Source organism: Scophthalmus maximus, chromosome 22 (genome assembly GCF_022379125.1).
Source record: "Scophthalmus maximus strain ysfricsl-2021 chromosome 22, ASM2237912v1, whole genome shotgun sequence".
NCBI classification, from domain to species: Eukaryota; Metazoa; Chordata; class Actinopteri; order Pleuronectiformes; family Scophthalmidae; genus Scophthalmus; species Scophthalmus maximus.
This window is the reverse complement of record NC_061536.1, coordinates 3,679,611-3,695,743: the sequence shown is the minus strand read 5'-3', so window position 1 is coordinate 3,695,743 and position 16,133 is coordinate 3,679,611. Positions and strand designations below refer to the sequence as shown.

The 16,133-nt window shown below is 42.7% G+C and overlaps 2 protein-coding genes across 7 annotated transcripts in view; both read left to right on the top strand.

Moving 5' to 3' along the window:
* Positions 1–1,417: 1,417 nt before the first annotated feature.
* dazl (deleted in azoospermia-like) lies at positions 1,418–7,568 on the top strand. Of its 3 annotated transcripts, none has more exons than XM_035620742.2 (10): positions 1,418–1,574; positions 2,530–2,652; positions 3,530–3,621; positions 4,007–4,058; positions 4,156–4,216; positions 4,322–4,473; positions 4,612–4,695; positions 4,885–4,938; positions 5,711–5,781; positions 6,129–7,568. In XM_035620742.2, exons 1-9 carry the CDS (start codon positions 1,572–1,574, stop codon positions 5,753–5,755), a joined length of 666 nt encoding a protein of 221 aa, XP_035476635.1. In that variant the 5' UTR covers positions 1,418–1,571; the 3' UTR covers positions 5,756–5,781; positions 6,129–7,568. The 3 variants fall into 3 exon arrangements, with proteins under 3 accessions (XP_035476635.1, XP_035476634.1, XP_035476633.1); XM_035620741.2 differs by having other exon boundaries at positions 1,419–1,574; positions 4,150–4,216; positions 4,888–4,938; XM_035620740.2 differs by having other exon boundaries at positions 1,419–1,574; positions 4,150–4,216.
* A 695-nt stretch (positions 7,569–8,263) lies between these two features.
* Positions 8,264–16,133, top strand: part of rftn1a (raftlin, lipid raft linker 1a) — a 23,538-nt gene continuing 15,668 nt past the window's right edge. Inside the window, exons 1-3 of one of the 4 annotated variants that reach the window (XM_035620734.2) lie at positions 8,264–8,381; positions 8,467–8,597; positions 13,968–14,119. In XM_035620734.2, the coding sequence (XP_035476627.2) occupies positions 13,972–14,119 (148 nt within the window). In that variant the 5' untranslated portion in view covers positions 8,264–8,381; positions 8,467–8,597; positions 13,968–13,971. Of the gene's footprint in view, positions 8,598–13,967; positions 14,120–15,496; positions 15,661–16,133 lie in introns of those variants that run through there. The other 3 variants (XM_035620737.2, XM_035620733.2, XM_035620735.2) reach the window with 3 other exon arrangements.

The window sequence follows — 16,133 nt, the reverse complement described above, 5'->3', positions numbered from 1 at the left end:
TGCTCTTGAATAATGTTCTACCTTTGAGCTATTTCATTCCGAAAAGTGTACCACAAAAAATCTAATCTGTTTTCGTCTGCCACCTCTGGAATTTTGGCAAAAGTCTCCCTCACATTCACCTGCAGCTGATCCCTGACTCGATAGGTTTTCTCGCTTTGGAGCGGATGGGGGACGTCCCCAGTATTGTCTAGCACGCCTTGCTTTTCTGCCATTTTGCCTGGAGCAAGAGTCCCTCCACAAATTATGCTTGTCTTTCCGGATGGTGGTCTTGGTCCGGTTGTGTATTTTTGACCAAATATGGTCAAGTAACTCTCAAGTAACTCAGTGTCTCGCCTCTGTGTCTGCTATAATTCAAATGGGATTCTGAGAGGATTACCCTTCCTGTTATGATATCAAAGATCATTGGAGTGTGTGTGCCTTTGACCCTTTGATCATTTCATGAACTGGGATGACATCACATTGTATTTTTATTTGTAAACAAGATTGCCTCTAAACATAATTTTTGTCATCATATCTTTCTTAGTTTTTACTAAAGGGAAGAACACAAGTAGAATCAACAGCCAGTTTAACCATTTTTGCTCATGGCTAAGGATTAACAATACAGTTTGTGTTGGTGCGCTGAACACATTGAAACAATTTTTTTCACATTTCACATTTGGATTTAGTTTTTGTCCAGTTTGAGTATCTGAATGAAAACAACGGACCCATTCTTGTACCAAGACATCGACGATGTGCTTTAATCGGTACAAGGATTTTATTGTGCAGATTCCCTGATGGATCGTTTGCAGATGACAATAAAATATGAACTTTTACTGAACAGCAGGTTTCAGTGATATTTTACACTGGTTTTGGAAAGTAATACTTCATATAAAGGGAAACACTATTTATGTCTAGCCCATCCATCCATCCATCTATCCATCCATCTATCTATCTATCCATCCATCCATCCATCTATCCATCTATCTATCTATCTATCCATCCATCCATCTATCTATCTATCTATCTATCTATCCATCCATTTATCTATTTATCTATCTATCTATCTATCTATCTATCTATCCATCCATCCATCCATCCATCCATCCATCTATCTATCTATCTATCTATCTATCTATCTATCCATCCATCCATCCATCCATCCATCCATCCATCCATCTATCTATCTATCTATCTATCTATCTATCTATCTATCTATCTATCTATCATCCATCCATCCATCCATCTATCCATCCATTTATCTATCTATCTATCTATCTATCTATCTATCTATCTATCTATCTATTCATCCATCCATCCATCATCCATCCATCTATCTATCTATCTATTCATCCATCCATCTATCCATCTATCTATCTATCTATTTCTAGAACAGATCAAAGTTCCCGTCTAACCACTAGCTGAAACCGAACTTTATTTAAATCTTATCTCACATTTGATAGGACGTCAGGTTAGTCATGTGACCTGGGCGTGTTTCACTTTGAAGTGCGGTGGCAGTCGTTGGGCAAAACAAGCGCCGTGCGCTACCTTCTCAGTTTGTTCGGCTAATTTATTAGTTTTAAAGATTTTTAGATATGGTAAGTTTCAACGACCGTTTATTCTGCGCACAACAATGCACTGTTACCGTTCCAGCCACAATGTCGCTTGGTTCAGTTGAAGGGATTCGCAGACTTGTCAATCAATATGCTAGCGAATTGCTGTGCTAGCATTCATTTTTTAGCTAACGTCTTATTTAGCCACCTTTGCGCGAAGAGCTGAAAAAGGCGCAATAGGCGCTGTTAGCTAACAACAACCGGGGCTACCACAGATGAGCTGTACTTAACTTCTGTAACAACTGGTTAACATTGACATTAACATTGACGTTAGCCCACTGCCGCGGTTGACCGCTAACCTTTTTGTCAGTGTTATTTTCGTAACTTCGCAGCAGCGCCACTGCTGGTGAGATCCGGGCTGGCGTTTTTTAAAATCGATGTGGAGTTGGATCAAGTAAAAACATGGTTTGCAATGTAAACAGTGGCTACAGTAGGCTCATTTTTTTGTCAAAATGTGGTGCATGAAAGTTGCCGTAGTTGCAGAAAAGAAGGAAACGACTGTTTAGTTACATTGTAAATGTTATCCAGTCCACATTTTGATTGTTGGCTTGATTTGATCACATTGTAATGGGAGCAGCGTCACTTGCACATGTCATTCAGTGTTTCCCCTTGGCTTACTGGGGTTTTTTTGGGGGGCGGTATAAGGAAAGTGACCTTAAATGACTTCTTTTTGGCATTATATGTAAAAAAGAAAAAGGATTCATTTGACTTTTCAGAGGGGGCGGGGCCTACCGTTGGGGGGCGCCGCCCCAATTCAATGGTAGGGGAAACACTGTTCACTTTCATGAGATTGTGTATAATTTGACTTGAACATGACTGGTCACTAAAGTGCTAGCCCTGAGAATATATTATGAAAATCACAGAGGCTGGTGTGTGTGTGTGTATATATATATATATATTATCATATTACTGAATAATTCAAACATTGTTTTGTTGTAAGGATTTCCAAAAGCCGAGGAGCGGCAGCCAGACGTCGCCGTCTTCCAAGTTGTCCAATGGATACATTCTGCCTGATGGAAAACTAACTCCCAACGCCATCTTCGTTGGTGGGATAGACATGAAGGTATGGTCTAACCTTTTTAGTTCACATTAACACGTCCTCGATATGCTGAGAAATTAAATGCTGTCATTTCATAGTCAAATTGGGCTCAGATGTGTGGGCATCGAATACCTGCTAGTCTTAATTTAAAGGGATAGTTCAGTGATTTCGAAGTGGGGTTGTATGAGTTACTTATGCATACTTAATATGTTACCTTATGGAGATGGTGATCAGCGATGTCACATAACGGAGTTTGGAGAAAAAACAGAAATTGTCCGCAAGACAGCCGTTTAAGTTTGCACTATTTTTTTCAAGCGTACTTTGGCCATGTATTACCGACCATCCCGCTGCGGTAGCTTTGAATCGAACAGCTGATTTGCGGAGTGATACTGCACTGGCGCGAGTTGGCGCAGTAATACATGGCCGAAGTACGCTTGAAAAAATAGTGCAAACTTAAACGGCTGTCTGGCGGAAAACTGAAGCAGTGAAAAAATACGTCCTCCAGCGTACAATTGAACAGATTTTCTTTTAGGTAAACATTTCAAAAAGACGTTTTTCGGTGGTCCCCTCTGCAACAGTGCACTGAGACTTACGCTACTTCCATTTTCCCTCCAAACTACGTTAAATGACATCGCTGATCACCATCTCCATAAGGTAACATATTAACTAGGCTTAAGGAACTCATACAACCTTACTTCAAAATCACTGAACTATCCCTTTAAGTATACACATCCAAATATCCAGGTCCATAGCTGACCCCTGGCTGCCTGTTAAGAAATGCACACACTGCGAAATAGTTTTTAAAGATTACTTGGTAGAGTAGGTTTAGATTAGATTTGCTTTGTTTGTCTGTGCTGTCTGTACACGTCCACTTTCCAAATCAACCCATTTTAATCTTCAGGTGGATGAAAATGAAATGCGGGACTTCTTTGAAAGATATGGTGCTGTCAAGGAAGTAAAAATTATTACATATCGTGGAGGAATCTGCAAGGGGTGAGTTTCACTTTGTTAGAGATGCTGAGGCTGAAACTAAGGTGCACATTTTGACTACTTTACAATACCAAGTATTGAGTTGACTAAATGTTAAAAGCTAATCTTTTTACAGATCAGCACATTTCATAATGAAATGAAAATGAACAACTGTGCACTTTTGGATTGTAGTGCAGTCATTTTTAATCAGTACATTTCCTCCTTAATGGGAAAGTTCTCTGCATTTGTAATTTATCTTTGTTAATATAAACTGGGAGGTTGGTTTTATGCATATCCAGTAACTTATTTGAAATATTTTACTGAGCTCCTATCTTTTTTGTATTTAACATTAGATGTTGATATTGAGTCAGTATTTTTATTGTATTGTGAGCTATTTGTGTGTCCCCAGGTATGGCTTTGTGTACTTCAATGAAGATGTCAACATTCCATCAATCATTGAGGTGAGTGGATGTCTGTCTGTGGAACTCCCATTCTTTTATTTTTATTTCCAACTGCGAGGAATATTACATCTGTTCATATTCTTTGCCATAGCAACAGATCAGTTTTAAGGGCCGGAAACTTAAGCTGGGCCCTGCAATCATGAAAGAAAGGAGTTCACGTATGTATTCTGATACACGTTAGAGGAACTTCATGAATGTTTGGTTCCTATTGAAAATGTAACCATATACACTCAATTCCGTAATTCTTTTTCTTCTTCATGAAGGGTCCATGCCATCTCGTCTGGCTGCCCCACCTCCTTGGATGAGCCCCACCCAGTACTTCTACTGTGCTTGCTGCTCACCCATGGGAGGTGGCGGTGTGGCTCAACCTCAGCCCATCCTCAGTGGAGGAAGCCCGTACAATTCGGTAACACATGTACGCACAGGCCAGCATATTGCTGGGGCCTTTCATTACCAGTTTCAAGATTGTCAATAAGTGTCTTTTCTAGCTCTGTCTTCTACGTAAACCTCTCTGTAATCTGATTGAATGTTTTCTCACCGGCCCGCTTTGCAGCCGTACTCCTATTCCAACTTCGGAGGAGGGGTGTTTGTCCCACAGATTCCAGTGAACTTCGCACAGAATGCCTACGCCTACCAGGTACACGCACCACCACACCCGCACAATATCCCATGCTGGGTCTCCCAGACACTGAGGGGCTCTACCTGGTTTAGGTCACCCTTGGTCTGCCTACTCCACACTCTACACACCCCTATCTCTCTCGTGGAGTTGAGTCTCGGTTTGCCTGTTACTCTCTGTTTGACTGCTTGACTCTTCTCCACCCAAAAGCAGTACACGCCAACTCACTGGACGGCGGACCAGAGGTCGCAGCCCCTCAATCAGGTGATTCTACATTTCTTGGGAATAAGCTATTTCAAATGCCACTTGATGAGGGTAAACTTTTGTTAAATGTTTACTATTTTATTCATTTGTCAGTTTGTAACTTACTTTTTAAGTTGTATACTTTTTAAAACATAAAAGTCGTCTTTTTCCTAGCCGTATTTTCGGCATCAGGTGGTCAACTAACTGTAGTGTCAATCAATGCCACTAGATGGTGTTATGTGGCCAGTGTTGACATCGAGAACAGTTTTTCAGAGTGGGAGGTGGGCCTGAAAGTGAAAAACATTACATTAACTATTACATCAATGATTGAAAATGAGATAAGACTGACTGTATGTGCTTTGGTTAAAGAGGTAGTTGAGAGATACAGTAGTTTTGGGGAATTTTCCCTTTTTCCCTCACTCTCCCATTTTCAAAAGCTGAAAGCTAAAAGTCTGACAATAGAATGTTTGTTATGCATTTGGTGTTGTCTCAAATGTCAAACAGTAATATGGCTATTTGCTCGCTTGTTAAGTGTCTATGGGATTAAATGATTTAATCATGGTCAGATAGGCATCTAGGAACTAAGTGAAACAAAAAGTGGTAAAGGTGAGGGGGCCGCCTTTTTCCACACTTTGTCTGAGGGGGGAGGCTCACAACGAGCCAGAGGATTAAACTGTACCTTCATCTGATTGTGTACTTGACAGTCTTGGACACTTGCTGTGTTTTTGTGAGCTTCTTTTATGGCAGCTATTGCTCTCAAAAAACTAATTTTGTAATGTTTCTGCCTTTCCAGGGCTTTGTGGACTGTGGAGTCCAGACTATGTTGACTGTGCTGTAGTCCTCGGCTACGGAGCCTCCTGCCAGGTAAAACACTATTCAAACAAAGTTCCATCATGCCAGGGATACTGTAGCTAATGGTGTGTTAGGGAAGGCCCAAGAGTCAGGGGGGTCTCTGTTTTAAATGGTTTTCTATTCGTGTTTTGCTGTTTTACGACATCATCATCTATGTTGTCTTGTACAGCATTAGTTCATTCATTTTCTGTCCTCAGTTGCCCTTCTTCTAATTCCTTATTTCAAGTACATACAAACTCACAGCATATCTCAGGAATTTGGTTGGTATTTTTTGTATAACCAATATTTAGGGGGGGGGGGTTGTAAGAGGGAAACATTATATGCTTTAATTATGGTTATTGTGTCTTCTGCTCACCCAGTTACAGGCTATAGTTGCTACATTGCAGACAGGACACACCGACATCTTGACGTTCCGGACGGCCGGAAGCAACCCAACTCCCCAGACCATTTTTCAATATGCCCTCCCTCATTTGCTGAGATCCATTTTAACACCAGATTGCGGGAACTCTCCACTTTAACTGTACAAGTTTGACCACAGTCACTTTGACCCCAATTTGTAGGGTTGACTCTGTGGTCGGCGCCTTTTAATCTACATGGATCACAGTAACAATTGCACTGCAAGAGTTTCACCGGACCAGCTGATATATGGGCTTTTCATTTTTTCTTTCTTTGTTTTTTTTCTTCCTTTGGTAAATTATCCCCCAAACAAAAGATGCAAAAGACTTTTAAGATCACCCTTTGTGCCTAATTATTTTATGTTGTATTATTTATTTGGGGCATTTTTTTTAATGTTTGTTTGTTTGTTTGGGCCTTTTTTTAGTCTCTGTGATGGCTCTCTGTACATAAAGGCTAAATGCTAGATATGTCTATATATTCTAACAATGCCTTGACAGCAGTCGGGTTGTTTGGGCATTGGAGTATGTATATTTAACTCAAGTTCAGGCCTAAAGATTCTCTATTTACGAATTTTCATTCACTTTTCTACAACAGTGTTGCAACACAATTAATTGGTCATTCATTTCAAACACTCACGGGTGTTGCATTTGGGCTCACTGAAAGGTGCCCTTATTAAATATAACTGATTTCTTGTCTCGGTCACACAGGAAATTTATCAGGGTTAATTCCACAGGGCAGGTGACGCACTGATCATCTGCGTGTCCCATTTCTTACCTCGCCCACCCTGTGACCGCTCCTTTTCCAGGGGTTCACACTCTCGGGACAATCACGGCATCAATTTTTTTGATACATTTCCCATTTCTCATTAATCAACTTCTACTGGGGGAAAGCAGTTTTAAACCACTTTAAAAATGAAGGACATGGTTTATAGTAAGGTGGGGAAAACGTTCACAGTACATGGTTCACTTTATACAGGGAGATTTATAGCAACATTTTGGGGTTTTAATCTAATCACACGTGATCTTACAGGAAGTGTTTTACTGACATTGCGAGTGTGATTTATTTTTTTTAAAGTTCTTTTCAGTAAGTGCACTCAGTATGTCTTTAAGTTTCATTATAGGAGCAGCTTTGTATGGTTGGGGACGCACATTTGGTGTATATGGTACACATCACATTATTTAGTTGTCCTTGTTGACACAGTTCTGTTGAATTTTATAAGACGTTGACCTTAGGATCTCCTGTTTGCAGACATCTGATTGTATCGATAGCATTGTTTTTGTTCAGAGCCCGGTCACAACACTTGTTAGGTTTGGCTTATTGTTTGTGTTCTTGTTTCTACCAGGGTTAAAAGTATTTTTGTTTGGGGGAAAATATAATAAAAGTTGAAGTGTTAATAATTTAAATCTGTGGAGGTCTTGCATTGTCATCACACCATCCTGAACACTGGTTCTGTTTTTATAGTCTCATTTCATCATTTCGTCATTATTTCATACTTTGAGTTGGCAGGTGATGAGGTTGGAGCTCCCATTCTGCTGCTGCTGCTGCTGCCACGGCCCCCAGCCTCCAGGAGCCTGTCAGCCGGCTGCTGGGTTTCAGTCAGGGTTGGGTTGCCTGTCTTCCCTGGCAACAAGCTCCCATCATCTCTCGGTCACGGAGCGTTTTGTTTTTGTCACAGTCTGGTGGTGTGACTGGGCTCCCAGGGGTGTTCTGTCCAGCCCGTGACCACCCACCAGCCCGACCCACCCACTTCCCTACCCCCCACCACCCCCTAGTCAGACGTTTGTGAATTATGGATAAGTCTGGATAGCTACTTATGAAATATGAATTTTCCAGAGGAGAGACTCTTGAAAAACAAAAAGAACACCTCTACGGGGGAATGCGTTTAAACTTTGCACTTTGCACTGTACTGGGGCAAACATCTGGGGGAACAGCGAAAGAAGCACATCTGGAGGTTTGTATGTGTTTTCTGCCACTTTTTCTAATATTCAACCATGGGTTAGGTTTATGAATGCAAATTCTCTAATATGATTCATAATAGCCCCCCCCCCCCGCCTCAGAAAAAACCCCAACTGTTTCAGAGGATCCAGCTTGGAGAGTGTGGAACAACGGAGGAGGAGGAGGAGGAGGAGGAGGAGAGGTCGCGAGTGAGCCGCCCTCTCTGCGCACACGCGGCTGACGGACGGGGGAGAGGAGGACGGGAGCGTTTCACCGTGACAGTCAGTCAGTCTGTATGTCTGTATGTCTGTCTGTGATTTCTTAATGGAGCTTTCGTGTTTTCTCCCCATTGGATCGCGGTATCAGGAGCTGCGCGTCTCAACCCCTGCTGCAGCCGCGACGGGGACAGGACCGTGAAGGCACCGGAGGGAGGGACGCACAACCGACTGACTCGGCCCTGAAGACACTTCCAATACAGACTGGGATCGATTTCACTGGTGAGTTCTCACTCTCTTGACTGTTCAGTAATGCGCACGTTAACAAAAAAGAAGAAGTTAACTTTGGAATATTTAGCAGAACACGCCCAGAGACGGACATGACTTTCGCGCTCTTTCTGCAATATATTTAACCAGAACAATTTTTTTTTTTTAAATGTTCCAACTTAACATTAGTGTCTCTCCCTAATGGTCCCTCACGCGGCTTTTTTTTTTTTTTTTTGTCATTGTGGAATATGAGATTTTTGAGAGATGATTAAAAACTTTACGAAAATCAAAACAAAAAAAGCCCGGGAGTAATGACGAAGTATTTAGCAATAAAACCCCTCGTGACTGAGAGAAAATCTTTTCCTTTTTTAGAAAAAATTGTTTTTAGACAGTCGCTTCGTCATTTGATTTGTGGGATGTTGTGCATCATTTTTATTCCGCGGCGGAACGAAATGAATGAGCCCCTCTGCTCACTGTCACAGGTTGAAGTGAAGTCAAGATATGCGTGACAGAGTAAATGTGCCGAGCGCAGATGGGCGCGCGCGTTTGCGCGCGCGCGCATGTGTGTGTCAAAAAGAGAAAAAAAATCTGTGCGTAAGCCACCTGTCATGCATCATTTCCCGTTCACTAAACTACCGCCGTTAACGGGCAGCAACAGAGAGCACGTGTTGTGTGGGAGAGTGTGTGTGTGTGTGTGTGTGTGTGTGTGTTTGTTTGTAGAGAGGTCAAGGTTGAACGCACCAAAGAGGAAAAAGGAAAACCAGGAACATGTAATTTCAAGCCAGGCTGCACCCACAAAATGCATGTGGCATCAATTAGTTCCACTGCATATGTATGGGTGATCTCCATGTAGCCTGGAAATCTGTTTGGAAGCGTTTAAAGAAGAAAAACAAGGACTCAGCATTGTGAGTGACACCCCCTCAATACCGGCCGTGCAAACGCTAGACTAGTATCCACCACTTATTCCTGTACTCGTCAGAAAGAGTTTAGGGTGTTACAAAGACGGACTCAGGTACCCGAAGAGCCCACACTGTACCTCCAGGGATCTCCCGAGTCGTCCTTTGTTCATAAGCTGCCCCTTTTTTTCAGGGCAAAACAGGTTGTGTGAGGAGCTGCTCGACAGACCAATACATCAATGTCATAATTTGTTTTCATCCTCCACATGCAGCCTCATTAAAATACTGTTTGAGGTGACTATTTCGATGCTTGGAGGAATCGCACGTCCCTCAAGGCAACTTGACATGCTCCCAGTCTGTCTGTCTGTCTCTACAACCCCCCCGCCCCCCCCCCCCATTTTTTTTCTAGCACTCCGTCTCTTTCCCCATCATCAGTAGCCCCCCCCCCCCCCCCCCCCCCCCCCCCCCCCCCCCCCCCCCCCCCATCCCTCCACTGTATAGACAGAGTGGAGCTGCGACCCAGTGGGAGGGATTCCCACTCCTCAGGACTCTGTCTGTCACCTCTAATTGTGAAATGCAGTGAAACACACACAATCCAATACAGGATATTAATAATAATGATACATCAGTTTTCAAAATTGAACACAGCAAGAACCCGTATCACACGCAGCAAAAACAAACACCTGACCTCAGGTGGTGTGCAGTGGCTGTAGTCTGGGGTGATGCTAGAGGCGGGGTCCTCCGACAACGGCTCAGTCGAGACCATGTAAGGGTTGACGCCTAGAATTCCTGGGCCCTCATCAATGTTTAAGACAAAATGTTCGTATTGTAAAAAAAAATTGCCATCTGTTTCTGACAGCCAAACTGGTTAAATTGACTACAACTACTTGGTTTTGGTTATAGGAGATAATCAATATTATACATCAGGAAGCGGCGAACCTGAGACATTGACCCCAGAGAATAGTTGACGTTTTAGCTTGAAACATTGATGTAAAAGATGAACTGATCATCAACATATTTGCAGATTAAGTTTGTGGAAATCAATCAATCATTGGGGCTCATACTTTAAGTACAGTAAGCACTAGTGTAATGTAGTTGTCCATTATTTCCTTATATAGACGACCCATCATGCATTACGGTTCACTCCTTCCTTATCCAGTTGTGGTTTGTGATTGGTGGATTAAGCTACTTCTTTTTGTTCGTACAAAGTAGTTATTTATTTATTTATTTATTAACAAAGATGAGGGAAATATAAAGTTTTCAGTGGCAAGGCCCTTTTTTTTTTAACTGTGGTACTATTAGAGAGGCTCCTCTGTGGTTATATCTATTTCCTGTGAATCTCACTAAGCCTGAGCCTGTCTCTAGCTCTCCCTCTGCTTTAGATGAATACTACTTCTTGGAGAGCAGGCACCCCCTCCCCCTGAGCAGAGCAGTGGCATCGCGCAGAAGGATTATGCTCTCGCGCAAATCTGCTGTCATTTCAAAACTCTCCGTTACAAGAGATTCTCTAATGAGAAGCCCCTTTGCTACTCACTGTCTATCTGCTTCTTCACTCCATTCTCTCTCGGTCTCTCTCTTTTATCTGTCTGTCTCTCTCCTGTCTCCATTTTTTAAAGGAGGTTTTCTTTTTTTTCTGTCAAGGCCGCTTTTCTGCCTGTGTGTTTGCGAGAGAGCGAGTGAGAGATTCTGTTTGAAGTCAACAAGAACAGAATAAGGCCTCATGTGAAGTTGAAAAGGCCTCGAGTCTTGAACTTGCTGGAGTTTCTACCCTTTTCTTTTTTTTTCTTTCTCCATGCGACGTTGCGTCCAATTACAGAGATCTGTTTCGAAGACCTCTCAGACGAGGGTTTGTCTTTTAAAGCGAGGCCTTTGTTTTGAAATGAAATGCGTCGTGTACAGTGACAAGGACGATGAGATGTTGGATGAAACGGTTGGAGCTGTGGGCTATAGTCAAGACCATGGCCATCATGTTTTTTCTTAGAGAGCAATAAAAAACCAACTGCCAAGAGCAAAATGGTGAGCAAATTATTAAAGATGGTCATGATTTTTTTAGCACTGCATAATGTTTTATGCATAAAAAATAAGGACAAAGAATGAATATGATTTTTGTTTTGTTTTTTGAATGGTGAATATTTGCAAGTGGATAGATTAGAAATTGTATTTGAATGCTCAAGCTAAGGCCAGGCCAAGGGCGAGCAAGTTGAAAATGGGATAAACCTGATTTAAAATAATTTTCCATGGACATTTATCTCCCTCCCTACGTGCTTCTCTTCATAATCCCGCTTTTGGAAAATCATCATCATCATTATCATATTTCGACCACTTCTCTGTCCTCTATCTCGTGCTTCACCCCTCGATGCCCTTTCCCCACATCCAGCCGGAGATAAAGCCTATGAAACGTCTGTGCGTGAACCCACCTTTCTTCCTGCAGCACACTGAACATATTTTAAGCGCAGGCCTGGAGGGGAAATGTCTGGGAGGGGATCTACATGCTGTAACTTAGACATGACCCGGGGCCCACTCGGCTGACTGTCTGTCTGGAGACATTATAATGGTTTTATTGGACTTAACGGGCTCAGCAGGGGAGCATTTCTGCAGGAAGAGCTCATCGAGCCACTAGACAGAATGGCTGAACGGACAGAGGGGAGGGTGGATGATAGTTTGCGGAAAGGAAATGTACTGTAGGCAGGGAGTGACAGAATCATTAGAATGTAACGGCAGTAAATAATAGAAATGGATGGTGATAAAAATAAGACATAGAAGGGTAAGGGATGGAACGAGTGGGAATGGAGTGAAAATAAAAGTCAGGATGACTTGGGAATTCTTGTAATCAGATAGACACATAGAAAGCGGGGCGGGGTGGGATAGGTTTTCTCTATGACCAATCAAGGCCATTGTAGCTTTAGAAAGAAGGGAGTTGTCCTAATCAAGGATGGTGGACAGAAGCGGAGGACCGGCCGGACACTTTAAAAAAGAGGGGTGATTCAAAGCACAGGTCAGACGAGGAGAAAGATCATGAACATGACGAGCTAAAGAATGGCATGCAAGTTTAAAAGGGGAGTAGACAGACGTGGACAGGCTAAGATGGTTGGAGCAAGAAGGGAAGAGGGACACATCAGAAGAAAAGATATACTGTTGTCCTGCACATCCTCCGACTCCCAGAGTGCCGTCTCTCCTCGTTTGTCCTCATTATGAAGGAGCACGTTGTATTGAAAGAGTAATGGCTCTTAATTGCTTGTTGTTCGTAAAATAAGAAACGATGGAGTGCACTGTCTCAAGACATATGATCGATGAAAGATGTATTTGAAGATGCTGCCTTATGCAACTTTCTGACCTTTGGAAGTGCATGCACCAAGCATTCGAGAAGCGCACGCACGCACGCACGCACGCACGCACACACACACACACACTAGATTTAATGTAGTCTTTTAGGATCGTTAGCCGAGTTAACGTCCATGCACTTGGCCTAATTGGAGTTGTGTCATTCTCTATGAGCAGATACAGATATAGACCAGCCTTTGGGGAAGACATTTGCACACACACTCACATACACACACACATACACACGCACGCACACGCACGCACACACACCTCACTGTGTGTCTCTTACAAGCCGCGCCAGACGGGGATATTAATTGTGACGGTGGTGATGGTTTGAGGGTACCAATGCTGTCACATTAGATTAGCTTGATGAGATTTGGCCACACCCTCCTCCTCCTTTTTTCACTTGTCCATCTCTTGTCCTCTCCTTTTTGCAACCTCAACCTATTTGTCATTCTTCTGCTTTCCCCCCCTCCACAATCGTTTGGTCACGAAAAGCCAAATCTTGTTATGCAACGCAGACCTTTGTGTCTAAATTGCCTGTTGAAATTCAGGAGAGGAGGAATTTCAAACTGTGCTTCTAATCCCAAGTATATCTGCTGGTCTTTACACAATCTGAAAAAGTCCTCAAACTTAAAATAACAGATTTCTTTGCAGCACTATTGGATAGACATGTGTACTGGGTAAAGCATTTTTAGCTCCTCTCCTCTCCTCTCCTCGTCTGTCTCGTCTCATGTCGCTCTGCTTGACAGGGCAGGAAATCGGTCTCATTTTCTGCTTTAATTCGTTCTGATCAAACATGTCGCTCCCAATCAGCCCCATTTGATTAGGAGATGCCCGTATCACAGCCCACCAAACAGGTAATGGCTGACACTCATATTTCAGTATTATTGCAGTGTGTGTTTGTGTGTGTGTTTGTGTTTGTGTTTGTGTGTGTGTGTGTGTGTGTGTGTGTGTGTGTGTGTGTGTGTGTGTGAGTGTGAGTGTGAGTGTGAGAGAGAGAGAGAGAGAGAGAGGGTTACTCACTTTCTTTCCTCCATGTGAGCTTACATGTGAGCACGCAAGTGCTAAATGTGCTCTGTACAGTATATTTAGAAGCTCTTGTCTATTCCATGTCTCCCAGTCAACTCTTTGTTAACGCCCACCTTTTTCTCCTCTCCTCCTCCAGAGACATGGGGTGCAGCCTCCCGAAGCTGCGGAAGGCAGAAGAGAAGCGAAGTCCAGGCAATATCTACTCCACTCTCAGACGGCCTCAGGTGGAGACTAAAGTGGGTGTGGCGTACACCTACCACTTCCTGGATTTCCTTTTGGGGAAAGAAGGTATGACTACAGTAACACTGTACATATACTGCTAATGGTCTCTTTCTCACAGTTCTCCCATGGGCACTTAATACTATACACATATTCCTTCTTTGTGCGTTTCAAAATTTTTCCTTGTCCCTTTGAGAGATTGTGCCGAGCCTGTGAAACCCATTGGGATGTGGTCTTCGTGTGACTTGACTCCCACACTTGCTTACTCGCTCTGTACCTATGGAGCAAATAACTATATTTAACGTCAAAGCAGTCACTTATATTGACAAATATAAAAGATGATTATCACCCAACGAGACAGCAGACTTTGTTAGAGGGCGTGCACGACTAGCCGCTGCACGTGACGTATTCACTTCCGTAATTTGGTGCTGTTCGAACCAGACATAGGAAGGGGGGGGTGTCTGCCTGAGAGCTTGTCCACGGTGCGCCCACCTACACCTGCAACCATGCCCTGAATTGGACAGTACTAGCTGTCGATCACGTGGTATCCATGCTCTAATGCATCCAGGGCTTAATCGCTTATTTTACTCTAAATAGGACCATAATTTACAAAAATGGACATCATGCTGTACTGAAGAAGACTTGAAACTAGCGATTGAGACCATAATCTCCCCATGAAAGTGTTTACTGACGTTCTAAAGTGAGAAGTAGAGTTATTTTCTCATAAACTTCTTTAGAAACTGACTTCCCTTTGCGACCCGTGGAGTTGCCCTCTGCTGGTCATTCCAGATAATACAGGCTTCGGGCACTTGGCTTCTTCTTCAAGACCCAGTGACTACGTCCATTTTTATATACAGTCTTAAGTTGTCTATATAATAATATAAAACAGAAACTGAGTGAAGAAAGAGCTGAAGGAGACCAAACCAGAGCTACAGATGAGTGAATGTTGAAATGCTAATTTGCCAGGTGGCCTGAAATATGACTTCAAATGAATGCTAATGAATGAATGTTGGTGCTGTAACTGATGGTTATGTAAATAAGCAACTGCGTGCAAACACACCAGCAATGTCAACTTTATAAAGTGATCATTTGTCAGCGTTGTGTTCACAGTCTATTGTTTCACCCCAAAGTGACAAAAAAAAATGTCAGTGAATGCAGGTGTAAATAGGCTTCCCACCCATATCACTTTTCTTACTTAATCTAGCTATTCCAAATTTGCCTCTTTAGCTTAACCCAGTTCAGGGTTTTTTTTAAGCTTCAACTGGGGATGTTTAAATGTTTTACTCATGGTTAAACTAGAAAAAACACCTGGTCATATCGTTTAAATCCTATCATCTTGTTTTTCGTCAGCACCTTTTCTCCTCAGATGTCAAAGTGATAGGAATCCAGAGTGCCTAGAAATCTGATTTGAGTGGTTCTTATTATACTGCAGAGAAATGGTGAATGAATGAGTGACAGGGGAGGCAGTATCGGACACGGCTCAACTGAAAAGAACAAATCTTGGCCATCAGATGCAGCAGCCGAGCTTCATTCAGATCCGATTTGACATTTGTCCCAGTTCCAGTCCGGAGGAGGGAATACGCTTTAAGGAATGTGTCTTCACATTTTGGGTAAAATCCAAAGAAATACTTTTTTCTGAGCGCCTTGTTCTGTTTTTTAAGTACAGTGTTGTTGTCAAGTTATGTTTTCTGTTGCACTCTGCTCTGCTTTTTCATCCTCTGCTTCAGTTTGTTCATGTGTGTGTTCCACTTGTAAAATAGCCACAGATGCTGTTCCAACTTAAACCAGTTAAATGAAATGTTTAGGTCAGCAACTCTGCAGCACTGCCGTAAGTATCTCGAGGGCAGAAAGTGGCTCATAAGCTGAAGTTGTGTCTGTTTTGCTGCTCCTGTTGCAGGGAGTTCAAAGAGTTGTCTAATTCTCAGATTCAGCTTTATTGTGCACGGTGTAGTCGTGCCCTCCAACTCCCCCCTGCCTCTCCCTCACACAATGACAATATACCAAAGCCGTTGTGTGTTTGCATGCTTTCTCAAGAAAGTGTGTGGGTGTGTGGGTGTGTGAATATGTGAATATAAAAAATGGT